This window comes from Ranitomeya variabilis, chromosome 1, assembly GCF_051348905.1.
Source record: "Ranitomeya variabilis isolate aRanVar5 chromosome 1, aRanVar5.hap1, whole genome shotgun sequence".
In the NCBI taxonomy this organism is placed as follows: domain Eukaryota; kingdom Metazoa; phylum Chordata; class Amphibia; order Anura; family Dendrobatidae; genus Ranitomeya; species Ranitomeya variabilis.
The window spans coordinates 353306045-353320309 of record NC_135232.1 but is presented as its reverse complement, the minus strand read 5'-3'; the positions used below and the strand labels follow the sequence as shown (position 1 = coordinate 353320309).

Sequence of the window (14265 nt, the reverse complement as noted above, 5' to 3'; positions counted from 1 at the left end):
TTTTTTCTCATTGATTTACATTGTACTGTAAATCACTTGTGGATCTGCAGCGTTTCTGCACCATAAAAAATGCTGCGGATCTGCAACGTGTGCACATACCCTAAAAGGAGTGACATGCTCGGGGGAGAAATGTCCGGATGCTGGGCTGATTAGACGTGAGTTGGAGGAGCTACTGCCAGGCCTGTCTAGCATTAGAGTACCTGTACTGACACTATTTCTTGCTCCAACAATGGATCTCAGGAAAATTAAACCCCCGGCACAAGCGGGAGCAATCTCTGCCCCACCTGCGACGTTTCTGTATGCCTTTCTCCCGCACAAGCTGTCAAGCGCGGGAACACGGATACCATCTTGCTGCGAGGATGAGGAGACCGTAAAGCATGAGGGAGATGCTGCGCTGATAGGCACGGGTGGAGGGGACCTCCAGAGCATTACCGGCGAGTATGCCCCTGACAGGGGAGGGGATGAAGGTCCTGCAGGCTGCCTATCTCAGCAGCAGCAGGCGAGAGACAGGCATGGGGAGCTGGTCTCTCATGGGCTGAGCGCTTACAAAATGGCATCCCGCTTCTGGAACATGGGGACGGATTCCTCTCCTCCCCTTCCTTCTGCAATGTCAGGAGACTGGATCTCCTATGCCCCTCAATGCTACTAAGACCCCTCTAAGAAAAAATAGGTCAGAGAGGGTTGGAGAAGATGTGGCTAATTTAAAAGGTCCCCCCAAAATTTCTCATATTGCTAATAATTCAGAGGTCTGGAGTGATTACACAGGGGAGTCCTCTGAGGAGGAAAAGGGTCAAAAGAGTGCTCCTCCTTTAACACCCTGGAAAAGTCTTCTTGCTCAATTACCTTCTAAATATGATTTTAAATCCTCATTAACAGAGGTTAAGAAGACCTGTAGATCTGAGATTGCCTGTATGAGACAGGACTTACAGCATTTAGCCAGTCGCATAGACTCTCTGGAGGGGGAACATGATACCACTACATCTCATGTTGCTAAACTGCATAGGCTATTCATCTCACAACAGAAGACTGTCAGAGAACTAAAAGGCAGTTGGAAGATCTGGATAACAGGGGGAGGAGGTGTAACATTAGGGTGAGGGGCATTCCAGAATTTAGTGAGCAAGAAAATCCCAAACTAATTCTACAAGAGATTTTTAATGTTGTATTGGGAGACCTTTCCTCGATGCCAATTAAATTTGACAGAGCTCACTGTGCCCTGCAACCTAAGGAGTCAACCTGGTATCCACGGGATATCTGCTGTCTTCATGACTATGAGACTAAGGAAAGGATTAAGGCAAAGGCTAGACTGCAAAAAGAAATTTCATACTCAGGCACTGTAGTTCAGCTGTTCCTGGAATTGTCTCGTTTCCCTACAGAAAAGAAGGCTCCTCAGGCTCTTGTTGTCCATTTTGAAAGACCTCTGGATCCCATATAGATGGGGTTTTCTTTTTGCTCTAATAGCTTGCAGAGAAGAAATTTCAGCGTCACTACTCTCCTTGGAGGATCTCCCAGGCTTTTGTGAAGCTATGGGTCTGCAGGTCACCAAGATTGAGTACTGGGATATTCCTTTACCAGTTCCAGGGGAAAGGGTGGATAAAAGAGGACTGCCTTCTAATAGAATGCGTTGAGATATTATTTTTTTATTTCATGATGGTTGAATTGTTAGTCTAATATCTGATAATATGATGATGATGCTTTCTTATGACCTGCTGCTTTGGTACACAAGTTTGAGCCGATACAGATAAAATATTTCAATTAATATTTCAGTTGAGTGTTGCTGCTTAGTTGTTCTGTGGATTAATCCACATGATGGTATTATTCTTCACTTGGAGGACCCCGGGCTCTGATCTACTGAAAGGAAACTTTTTCCTTTTTTCTGGTATACATAGATTTCTCTTTCAGTTTCTGGCCATTGGTTGGGTCAGACTCTGGGCTCTCCTCCCTAGTTAATTTGTTCTAGGGTTACATTGCTAAATTTGCATTCCTGGTGGGTTCAGGTTAGGCCACAGGAGTAGCCCCGAACCTGTTTTTTTTTTCCCTGGGAAATATGACACTGAATTTACTTCAGTTTATTATTTGTGTTTTTGTTTGTTTATGTCTTGGTCTTCCCCTTGCCCTTGTGTTCTTACCCTTTCTTTTAGCTCAGGCACAAATCTTTAGAGGGAAGAAATACGACTGCACTGAGAATCTGAAGATCCATTACCTGCTGAAGAGCTGCAATGAGGGTTCTTTTTTAGGGCCCCATGCTTATGTGAGTAACCCACTTTTTCACCATGACTGGCTTAATTTCATTAAATGTTAAGGGTCTTAATTCCCCTAGAAAATGTAGGCTCACGTTACAGGAGCTGAAGGCTCAGTGAGCTGATATAGCCTTTTCGAAAGAAACCCACTATGATAACACTGAAATGTTTAAGTTTGCTCTCAGCTCCTTCCTTGTGTTCTATTTAGCTTTTAATAACAATAAGAGGCAGGGAGTAGCAATTCTAATATCCTCAGCCTGTCCCTTGTAGGTGAGTAAGGTGGATATTGATCCTGGGGGTAGATTCGTTGTTTTGAAGGTCATATTAATAGGAAACCCCATTAATTTATGTAATTTATATGCCCCAAATACAGGGCAGATTTGTTTTTTGGAGAGGATGTTTTCTCTTCCGCTGGCAGCTTTAGTAATGGGAGAGGACTTTACTATCCCTTTCTCAGAGGTTTTTGATAGGCACTCCTTTGGGGGCAAGCCTCCATCACATAATTTGACTAGAATGGCGTTGAATTTCAGGAGGAACTGATTAGGGCCAATTCCCTTTTTGATTTACGGAGGATAGATCATGCTAAAGAAAGGGCCTTTTCCTTTTACTCTCCTCCTAATCATACCCATTCTAGAATAGATTTTTTTTTTTTGCACATCTAATAGCTCTTAGGATGTTGGAAAAAGTTGAGATGGGTCAAATTACCTGGAAGGATCATGCTCTCGTCATGCTGGATCTCAAGTCTACTCAACCTTCTTCTCGGATTTTTCATTGGCGCCAGAATGAGTTTTTAATCAAAGATCCTAATATTAGAAAGATCTTATTGGGCCATCTCACTAAATTCTTTCATCTTAATGAGGGTTCAGTTTCCTCCCTTTCAACTCTGTGGAAGGCTCACAAGGCAGTGATGAGGGGTTACTGTATAAAGGATGGTTCTAGATTGAAAACGAGTGTTAAACTTGAATATAATAAATTAAGCACCCAACTTAGAACACTGGAATGTAAATTGGTTGGGTCACCTTCTTTGGGGGCCATGAAGAAAGTAGTAGGGATTAGAAATAGGTTAAAATATATTTCTTTACATAAAGTTGACAAATTACTTCTTTGTACAAAACAAAAATACTACAAAAAGGGTAATAAGGCCCATTCATTATTGGCCAGGCAATTGAAAGAAAAAGTCTCATTCTTCAAGTCTCAGGCCCTTAGGGGAGGCGATGGCATGATTCACTATAATCTGGTAGAAATTTAAAACGTGTTCCATGATTATGAACGCAAATTATATAATCTAAAATATAGCATTCCCTCATATAAGAAGGCCAGAGATACCTGATAAATATGTGATTCTTGAGAATTTCTTTTAGTCTTTGCCTGATGAAGAGACCTGTGTAGTCTCGAAAGCTTGCAATTTGTTACCATCTTTTCAGTTAGCCATTAAAAGGCATCAACCACTGAGGACTCTCAATCTCAATTCTAAATATTTTTCTAATTACTGGCTAACACGGTACCAAGATATATATCTTTCCTGGATAAATGGAAGCAGCTTTTACTGTCCATGACAGGCCATATAGCCTCAATTAAGATGTCTCCTCTCCCAAAGGTTGTATACTATTATGAAACTCTACCAGTTAGGGTCCCTATGGGGGAACTCAAGTCCCTTCAAGCTTCTAAAATGAAGATCATCTGGAACGATAAGCGTCACCGGATCTCTAAGCGTGTTCTTATCTCTCATAAAACGCAGGGGGGTCCTACTGTCCCTGATATTGTTGGGTATTATTGGACGGCACATTTGCGTAGGATTCCTTCATGGGCCTGTCTGTGGGATTTTAACAAGTGGACAGAAATAGAGAAGTTATGGCTGGCCCCAGTTCATCCAAATTCCCTATTATGGTCAAATAAGCCTGTTGGGGTTTCGGTTCCGTTATTGTGTCCAATGCAGTTTACAAAGGAGGTTTGGCTTGCATGTAGGAGGAAGTTTAATCTGGCCTCTTATAATTCGCCAATGATATAATTTATTTACAAGCCTCTGATACCAAATAGCATGGATCCTGCAATGGTTCATCCGTGGATCTCGGCGGGACTGTTCAGATTTACAGATTTGGTGGATGGGGAAATCCTGGAGATTCTTATGTTTGACAATATTAAATCTAAAATTTGACAATATTAAATCTAAATTTTCTATAACTAATAGGGAGTTTTTTCAGTATATGCATGCAGATTAAACACCTTGCTTTGTCGCTATATGGTTCATCAAAGGTGTCCGTACCGTCTGATTTTTAGAGGATTTGTAAAAGGGGTTCAACAACCACAAGATTAATCTCGGATATATTTAGGATCATAAATAGTCCCAATGTCAGCAATGGAAACATTCGTACATGAGTAGACGGGAGTCTATCTTAGGGAAAGGGTTGTCATCTCAAACCTGGCAACACATTTGGGGGAAGGCTGCTAAATCTTCTATTTGTACTCTCTACAAGGAGAATCAATATAAAATTTTGATGTTCTGGTGCCACACTCCGGATCTCCTCCACAGATTGAACCATCAGATCTCGAACCTTCACTGGCTTTGCGATTTGGAGGTTGGCTCTCTATTCCACATCTTTTGGTCTTATCCGGAGATCGAGGAATTTTGGGAAGAAGTAAAAGCTTTAATTTATAGGATTATTTTTGTGGAGGTTGAATTGGATCTGGTATCATTTCTCCTAAACATTTTTCCTAAGGGAATGGAGAAAGACTCAGCTAGTTACTGCTGTTACATATCCTTACAGCAGCGAGGAGTTTGATAGCTCTTAATTGGAAGCAGACTTCTCCCCCCTCCCAACAACACTTGCTGAATAGAATTTCAGAGATCCACAGGATGGAATATATGACAGTTTTGCTGTGAGCAGAAGTGGACAGATTTGATACAATTTGGACCCCTTGGGGTTACTATTGGGCTCAGCCTAGCGGTTAGGATCTTCTTATCTTACTATTTTTATTAGATGTGTGCTTCTTCCCCTTCCCTACCCTTATCCCTGTCTGTCTAAGTCTTGTCCTCTTTTATGTTTTGCTCTGTTAATAGTTAGTAGATTAAAATATGGAGCTAATTTATGGTGGAATCAATAATTTCTTCTTAATGACTTATTACTGAACTTGATATTGAGCTTATTAATGAATACTTAGGGTCTTGTTACACTATGGGGAGCGATCCCTCATATTATACTTCAGTGGACTGTATTTTGTATTTAATGCTCTTTTAAATGCCTTTTCAGCATATTGGTTCCTTCATTGTACTTTGACTTTATGTCCAGAATGTAACCATATGGATTTATGTTTAGTTTTGTTTAACTGAAAAATGTAATAAAAATTTACAGTTAAAAAAAAAGGAGTGACATGCTCACTCTTTGGGGGACTTTTTAGCTTTCTATATTCTACTGGTACAGTGAAAGCCACCGGTGGTGAAGCCGCTACATGAATGAGGGCACAGCTGCCTCATGAAAATGTCTGCCAGCACTTTCCTAAAGCAGTTTTGCCTGGGAAAATTTGGCGGATGCACCGGCTTCTAAGTGACACCATATGCACTTACCCCAACGGCCCGCCGTCTATTTACGATCCTCGATGACTTTAATCTGGCCCCTGGGCAGATTTCCGGGGACTGCAGTTCTTGAGCCAGAAGCTGTATTTTGATGGCAACTGGCCCATTAATTTCGTCTTACTCTGTGAGGACGCGCACGCAGTGTTCACTACCGAGCACGTGTGCAATGAAAGATTATGTTCTAACACCTGTGCCAGTGTCAGGATGTACTTTGTGGGTGGAGTTAGCACACAATTTGTATGGCCCCCGAAGGATGGTATAAATATCCAAATGGCCCTTGGCAGAAAAAAGATTCCTCACCCCTGACTTACCTTTCCAGTACAGAATTATCATTCTTTGCTAATGGGGAAACCTTCTATTCTCAATCCATTTGGATATTGTTATATTGAAATATAGTAATCAGGTCACCCAAAGTCAGATTTTTCTAAACTAAATAAATCCAATGACCCCATTAAATGTCAGTCTATATAGAAACAGGTCATTATGTCCAAAAGAATTCTGCGTCATGGCACTCAAAATAAAACCATTTAATGCTTCTTACCTAGGTCAAACGAGTATATCCCTGGCAAACATTCATCAGCACCTTTGTCATCATGACCTCCAAACAAAAAGATTTTCTTGTTCACAACACTGGAAAAATGAAGAACATCATGAGTGTTCTTTGTGAGATCAAACTGTTACCAGAAAGTGGTCTAGGTGAGCAGTGTAATAATGGAACAAATCCTAAAATCTATATATTTCTTTTTTAATGGATTGGTTACACATATATATATATAACATGCAGCTTTATATGAAAATCCCTATCTACTATATAATTGTCTAAGGGTCACTTCCGTCTGTCTGTCGGCAACTTCCGTAAAGGTTATTCATTAGCTGATTGGTCTCGCCAGCTGCCTGTCATGGCTGCCGCGACCAATCAGCGACGGGCACAGTCCAATTAGTCCCTCCCTACTCCCCTGCAGTCAGTGCCGGCCGGCCGCTCTATACTCCCCGCAGTCACGGCTCATACAGGGTTAATGCCAGCGGTAACGGACCGCGTTATGCCGCGGGTAACTCACTCCGTTACCGCCGCTATTAACCCTGTGTGACCAAGTTTTTACTATTGACGCTGCCTATGCAAAAATTAAAAATCATTATATACTCACCTTCCGCTGCCTCTCCCGCTCCTCGCCGATGTGGTGCCCCTAGGGGTATTTGCCACAAAAATAGTTATTGACACCAAATACAAATACTAGAATAGCAAGACTGCACTACCATCTCGGGCCAGAAGGGGGAGCTCCAGAGACTCCCCTTGATCTATTCTGGTCTGAGAAAAGGACTGGCAGTTGGGCTGAGGAGCTGAAAGTGAGAGGTCGTACAACTGAACTCCTAACAGCCCTATGACGGATTATAGGCCCGTAATACCCATAGTAGGAAAAGAGGAGTAGAGAAAAAGGACATTGTGAGAACCGGGTAGCAATAATCACTACCCATAATAGGCGCAGAGACGGATACCGGATCCGTGGCTATATTCATTATATATAATACAGCAACCGGAAGGACATGAGGTGATATCAGCTTCACCAGGGTAAGACGCAGCAACAGACACAGAGTTCAGCGGTACTCCCAGAGGGGGTAAGCCGACAAAAAGGACTCAGGTTGTCCGTCGAACCAGAGCATAGAAGAGACAGATTGGGCCGGCAGCCAGTTCACATACAGCAGCAGGGCCATACAGAAACTGCGCATAATAAGAGGTGGAAATCCTGACAGGGTCAAAGTAACTTCAGAGTTCTTATACAGACTCTGGTGATAGTGTTGGTCACAAATCCCTCTTTGTTGAAGTAAACTGGTTAAACGTTTCAGCGCCTCAGTCTTTCATTTGGACAATAGCCATTGATCCAGGATCGGGGTCATCACAGCTGAGAGGACCTGCTGCTGATCAATTAAGTGTCTGTTCCTTCACGATATTCCTTACACTGTGCATCGCCTGAGGCCACAGCACCGGGTCAAGCCACTAGTGACATCCCCCTTAAGAGACGGACCTCGTTGATCTGGTGCTGGGTACCTCGGTCTCTCGGGCGTCACAACTGGCGTCACGAACAGGATAGGGCCAGCCCGTACACCGGGTACTGTGTGCTGTAATTGGAGTCTGAAACTGTGAAAATTTGGATGAAAAATCTTGGAAATTGACTTTGTTAAAGAAAATCCCGTTCCCCATTGAAAACTATTGAAAGTGACTTTTCTCCATTGGTTATAATGGGGTAAAAATGTCCGCCATCCCCTGATGTAATCATCTCATAACCGTTAAGCACAAAACTGTTAATCGAGCTACGTCATTACCCAAGCCCCAGTCTAACTGAAAAACTTCAAAATCCACCATCACAGAGCGTGCGGCAGTTAGAGGCAGCAGGGGACGTGTCATTGTCATCCTGCTGCACAGAGGAACGAATCTAGATTATCTAGATGGAAGCTGGGACCGGAGGGGTCTGGATTAACTAAGGGGGTACAGTATGTCGCAGCACGGAGACGCCGCAGCACCCGGCGACGCTAATGCAGCTGAAAGACAGAGTGTCGATAGAGAGCCTGGCAGCGCAGCAGTGCAAGGAGTGGCGCCCATCATGCCGGTGTTGATGCCATATACCCCGGGTGGCCCGTGGCTTCCAATGTATGAAGGTGAACCTAATACCCTTGACGGTTTCAGGGAAAAGATGCTGGCTCATTTTGATATGTTCCCCATGGGTGAAGCTCAGCGTGTTAGTCTCCTGATGATGCAGTTAAGTGGCCATGCTAAGCGAGAAGTCACGGCATGGGCAACTGATCTAAAAGGTACTGTTGAACGCATATTTGCTGGATTAAAAGCTACATTTGAAACCACTACCAGCAGCAAAGCTAAAGTACGATTCTTTAATTGCAAACAAAAAGCTAATGAGGGCGTGAGAGATTTTGCCTTAAACCTGCAGGAAGCCCTTAAATCACTTACACTGGCTGAACCCATTTTTAACACAGGAGCCGATAAACTGCTAAGAGATCAATTTATTGAGGGACTCTACACCCCTTCTCACCGGGGGCATGTGAGCATGCTTGTTTTTAAGAACCCTGAATTGACATTTGCCCAATTAAAGGAGAGCGCTATACGTCTCCAGCTGGCAGAGGCACCTCGGGATCAGGATCTCACACAACCCATGGCAGATGCACTTCAGCAACGGGGAATGCCAGTGACATCAGCTACGTCTGGTGCCAGTGCTAAGTCCCTGGGGCCCATTACTAATGAGGCTCTTCAGCAAAAGCTTGACTCTTTAACTGATGTTGTTGCTTCAATGGCTAAAACCATGCAGGAGATGAGAGAACCCAAGATGGAGTTGGCAAACCGTAGAGAGGATGTTCCATGGATGAGGTCCCGGAGATACCCGTCATGGAGAGGACGACCCCGTGACCGCTACCAACCGGATGGACAGCCCATTTGCCGCCGTTGCCAGCAGCCAGGCCACTTTGCACGAAATTGTGATTTAAACGGGAATCCCCTGGGAATGCGGGCCGCTTCGCAGGAATGAATTTTCAAGGCCCAACACCCTGGCACGACAGGTACATCGGAGGACGACCCATCATCCCTATCGTGCTGGACGGAATTCCCCTCAACGCTTTGCTGGATACAGGTTCCCAGATTTCATCTATACCATATATCCTTTATAAGAGGTACTGGGCTGAGGTAGATATTGATAAAGGACCCTCTGATGTTGAACTAGATATATGGGCCAGTAATGGTAAGTTGGTACCGAAACTAGGATTCAGGGAGATGACCATAAAGATTGGTAAAGCAGAATTGAAGAAACAGGGTATAATTGTCGTTGATGTCGACCGACAGAACTGTGAACCAACTGTATTGATAGGAATGAATGTGTTAGAGAACTGCTTTTCCGAAGTTATTTCTGTCTTACAACAAATTGCTGAAACTGCCCGATCCTGCCAGCAGAGAGTTCTCCGGAGGGAAATAAAAGTATTAATGTTAAGGCAACAAATAGAAGTTGCAGGTGGAGAAATCGGCAGTGTGAGGGTGAGTGATCCAACGTCTATTGTAATCCCACCAAAAACAGAAATGCTGGTATGGTGTAGAGCGGCCATTGGTATTAAAGGACGAGACTATCAAGCCTTAATAGAACCAGCGTACACCAACAGCAGGCCCACTATACTCACGGCACGAGGGGTGGTCGAGGTACACCGGGGACGGGTGCCGGTACGACTTTTGAACTGTGGAGAGGAAGAGGTCACTTTGCCAAGGTATGCTACAGTGGCAAAGTTATATACTGTTGACAACAATGCCATCACAACCGTTGAGCCCTTAGAATCGACCTGTCAGGTGGAAAATAACGGCTCAGATGGAGAATCGGAGGATTGGTCCCAACAGTTAGACGTGGGTGTAGATTCAACACCTACCCATCAAAGACAAGGGGTGTATAGATTAGTGATGGAATATGAACAGGTCTTCAGTAAACACCCATTAGACTTCGGACGGATAGAAGGGGTGGAACATACAATCCCCACCGGTGACCATCCCCCGATAAAAGAAAGATATAGACCCATACCGCCCGCTCACTATCAATGCGCGAAGGACATGCTGAGAGAGATGAAACAAGCCGGGGTAATAAGAGATAGTTGTAGCCCTTGGGCAGCCCCTCTGGTGATTGTCAAAAAAAAGGACGGAACCATGAGAATGTGCGTAGACTACCGGCGGATTAATAACATCACCCATAAAGACGCCTATCCCTTGCCTAGGATAGAAGAGTCCTTGACTGCTTTGAAATCTGCTAATTATTTTTCCACCTTAGACTTAACAAGCGGGTATTGGCAAGTCCCTGTGGCTGAGAGAGATAAAGAAAAAACGGCATTCACTACACTAGTGGGTCTAAGCGAATTTAATCGCATGCCGTTCGGACTCTGCAACGCATCCGGTACTTTCCAGCGACTGATGGAATGTTGCCTCGGACACAAGAACTTCGAGACCATCCTCCTGTACCTAGATGATGTGATCGTCTACTCAAAGACTTACGAACAGTACTTAACAGACCTGGCAGAGGTGTTTGAAGCCTTATCCAAGTATGGTATGAAAATCAAACCATCCAAATGTCACCTTCTCAAGCCAAAGGTACAATACTTAGGGCACATCGTGAGTTCGGAGGGAGTAGCACCGGATCCCGAGAAAATAACTGCCATAAGGGATTGGCCAAGACCTACCAACGTAAAAGAAGTGAGGCAATTCTTGGGATTAGTGGGTTACTATCGTAGATTTATAAAAGGATTTACCAAATTGGCAGCGCCCTTGCAAGATGCTTTGATAGGGCAGACGAAGAAACCTTCAAACCGAAACCCTCCTTTTCAGTGGAACGACGAAAGAGAAGACTCCTTTGAACAACTAAAGAAGGCACTAACCGGAGAAGAAGTTCTGGCGTACCCGGATTACCATCAACCTTTCATCCTCTACACCGATGCCAGTAATGTGAGATTGGGAGCGGTGCTGTCACAAAAGCAAGAAGGTCGGGAGAAAGTCATCGCCTTTGCAAGTAGAAAACTCCGGCCTACTGAAAGAAATTCTGAAAATTATAGCTCTTTCAAATTGGAGCTACTGGCAGTAGTTTGGGCTGTGACTGAACGTTTCAAACACTATTTGACCGGTGCAGAATTTATTGTCTATACTGACAACAATCCATTGACCCACTTAGACACGGCTAAATTAGGTGCGTTAGAACAGCGATGGATAGCCCGGTTATCTAATTACAACGTCGTGATCAAGTATCGAGCAGGTCGCAAAAATGGAAATGCCGATGCCCTATCCCGGATGCCACACTTGAGAGATGTAGAAGAAGAAACGGGGGAGCTTGAAGAAATTGAACTACCAGCCTTTCATCAGCCCAAGGTAAAACATCGTCAGTCAAATACCTATCAGAAACAACAAGAAGTGAATTTTAATCCGTTAGCACACCATAGATGGGCTGACACCCAAGATAGCAATACGGCAGTGAAGCTAGTGAAGGAACTATTGACTGTGACTGAGAAAAGTGCATATCCCGATGAGGATGCCCCAGAAGAGACGCATCAACTCTGGAAAGAGAGAGGCAAAATGTTCCTGTATCAAGGGAAACTCTGTAGAAGATACACCAATCCGAAAACACATGAATTGGTTTGGCAGATTATCGTGCCTAAACAAGATGTGAGGATGGTCCTCGAGGCTTACCACAATGGTGCTCGTCACTTTGGTTGGAAAAAGCTAGAAGTACTTCTGAGAGAAAGATTTTATTGGGTCGGGATGAGAAAATCAATCGAACAGTGGTTTAGAAACTGTGGCTCGTGCAACCTCAGAAGGAACGATCAAAAGAGCCAAAGAGCACCACTGCAGCCCATAATCACCAAACAACCACTTGAACTGGTAGCCATGGACCACGTGAAGTTGACACCGAGCCGGTCCGGTTACGTCTATGCCTTGACCATCGTGGATCATTATTCGCGCTTCTTGGTAGTAGTACCTGTAAAAGATCTGACTGCAAAAACAGCAGCCAAAGCGTTCCAAACATACTTTTGTAGACCCCATGGATATCCGGAACAGGTTCTCACTGACCAGGGTACAACCTTTGAATCAGAGATCTTCAGAGAATTCTGTAATATGTATGGTTGCAAAAAGATCCGGACGACGGCCTATTATCCGCAAACAAATGGCTTATGTGAGAAGATGAACCATATTGTGATAGACCTACTAAAGACTTTACCTGAAACGGAAAGGAATCAATGGCCAGAGAAATTGCCTGACTTGGTGGATCTGTATAATCATGTCCCGGTGAGCTCTACCAACTGCACCCCAGCTTATCTTATGCGTGCAAGACCCGGCCAATTGCCAATCGATCTAGAAATGGGAATTCTGAAACCAGACGCAGAAGTTCAAGACTCCAATTGGGATGTCATACGGCAAAAGCAGTATCGCCAAGTACAAGAGAGTGTGGAAAGAAGCCTCCAGCAAACCAGAGAAAGACAAGAGCACACACAATCCTGCCCCCCACCACATCACCACACATAATCCCGCCCCCCACCACATCACCACACATAATCCCTCCCCCCACCACATCACCACACATAATCCCACCCCCACCACATTACCACACACAATGCCGCCCCCCACCACATCACCACACATATTCCCGCCCCAACCACATCACCACACACAATCCTGCCCCTCACCACATCACCACACATAATCCCGCCCCCACCACATTACCACACACAATCCCGCCCCCACCACATTAACACACACAATCCCACCCCCCCACCACATTACCACACACAATGCCGCCCCCACCACATTACCACACACAATCCCGCCCCCACCACCACATTACCACACAATCCCGCCCCCCCACCACATCACCACACATGATTCTGCCCCCCCACCACATCACCACACATAATCCCGCCTCCCACCACATAACCACACATAATCCTGCCCCCCACCCCATTACCACACACAATCCCACCCCCCACTCCATTACCACACACAATGCCACCCCTCCACCCCATTACCACACACAATCCCGCCCCCCACCCCATTACCACACACAATCCTGCCCCCCACCCCATTACCACACATAATCCCGCCCCCACCACCACCCATAATCCCGCCCCACCACCACATTACCACAAGTAATACGGCCCCCCACCACATCACCACACATAATCCCACCCCCACCACATTACCACATATAATGCCTCCCCCACCACATCACCACACATAATCCCACCCCCCCACTACATCACCACACATAATCCCGCCCTCCCAACACATCACCACACATAATCCCACCCCCCACCACATTACCACATATAATCCCACCCCCCACCACATTACCACACATAATCCCACCCCCCACTACATCACCACACATAATCCCGCCCCCCACCACATCACCACACATAATCCCACCCCCCACCACATTACCACAGATAATCCCGCCCCCACCACATTACTACACATAATCCCACCCCCCACCACATTACCACAATTATTGTTATTCATTTAATTTTAAGTTAATTTACCAACTGCGTAAGCGCTATTGAATGTTGTCATTATTTACTTTAGTTTAATCACCAGCAGCGTTAATTAGATAGCAATGAGCGTGCCGAGCGTTAGCTGGCTGGAAACAGCTAGTACATAATATGAGGTGTGAATAATGGTTGATTTAAATGTAAGAAATAACTATGTAACTATACATATGGGGTTACTGGAAAAAAACTTGAACCGAGCACCCTGTATACTGAAAGGTGACAAAATCAATTCCCTGCACCACCCTGGTGACTCGGAAAGAGTTATTCCATGGAGGTTACATTAATTTTCAATGTGTAGCTACACTTCAAGCCAGCAGGCTATATAAGGGTTTTAATGCTATTTATCTGCAGTTTAACTTTATATCTTCAAGTAAGTAGCTTTTCTGGTGATGTCAG

The 14265-nt window shown here is 44.7% G+C and overlaps 1 protein-coding gene across 2 annotated transcripts in view; it reads right to left on the bottom strand.

Moving 5' to 3' along the window:
- The window catches only part of LOC143794014 (kelch domain-containing protein 3-like), a 170782-nt gene that overhangs the window by 119976 nt on the left and 36541 nt on the right, over positions 1–14265 (bottom strand). For both annotated transcript variants that reach the window (XR_013220380.1, XM_077280931.1), the window contains exon 6: positions 6350–6438. Coding sequence is in view for 1 of the 2 variants with exons in the window: in XM_077280931.1 (XP_077137046.1) it covers positions 6350–6438 (89 nt within the window). In the remaining variant the exon portion in view is untranslated. The remainder of the gene's footprint in view (positions 1–6349; positions 6439–14265) is intronic.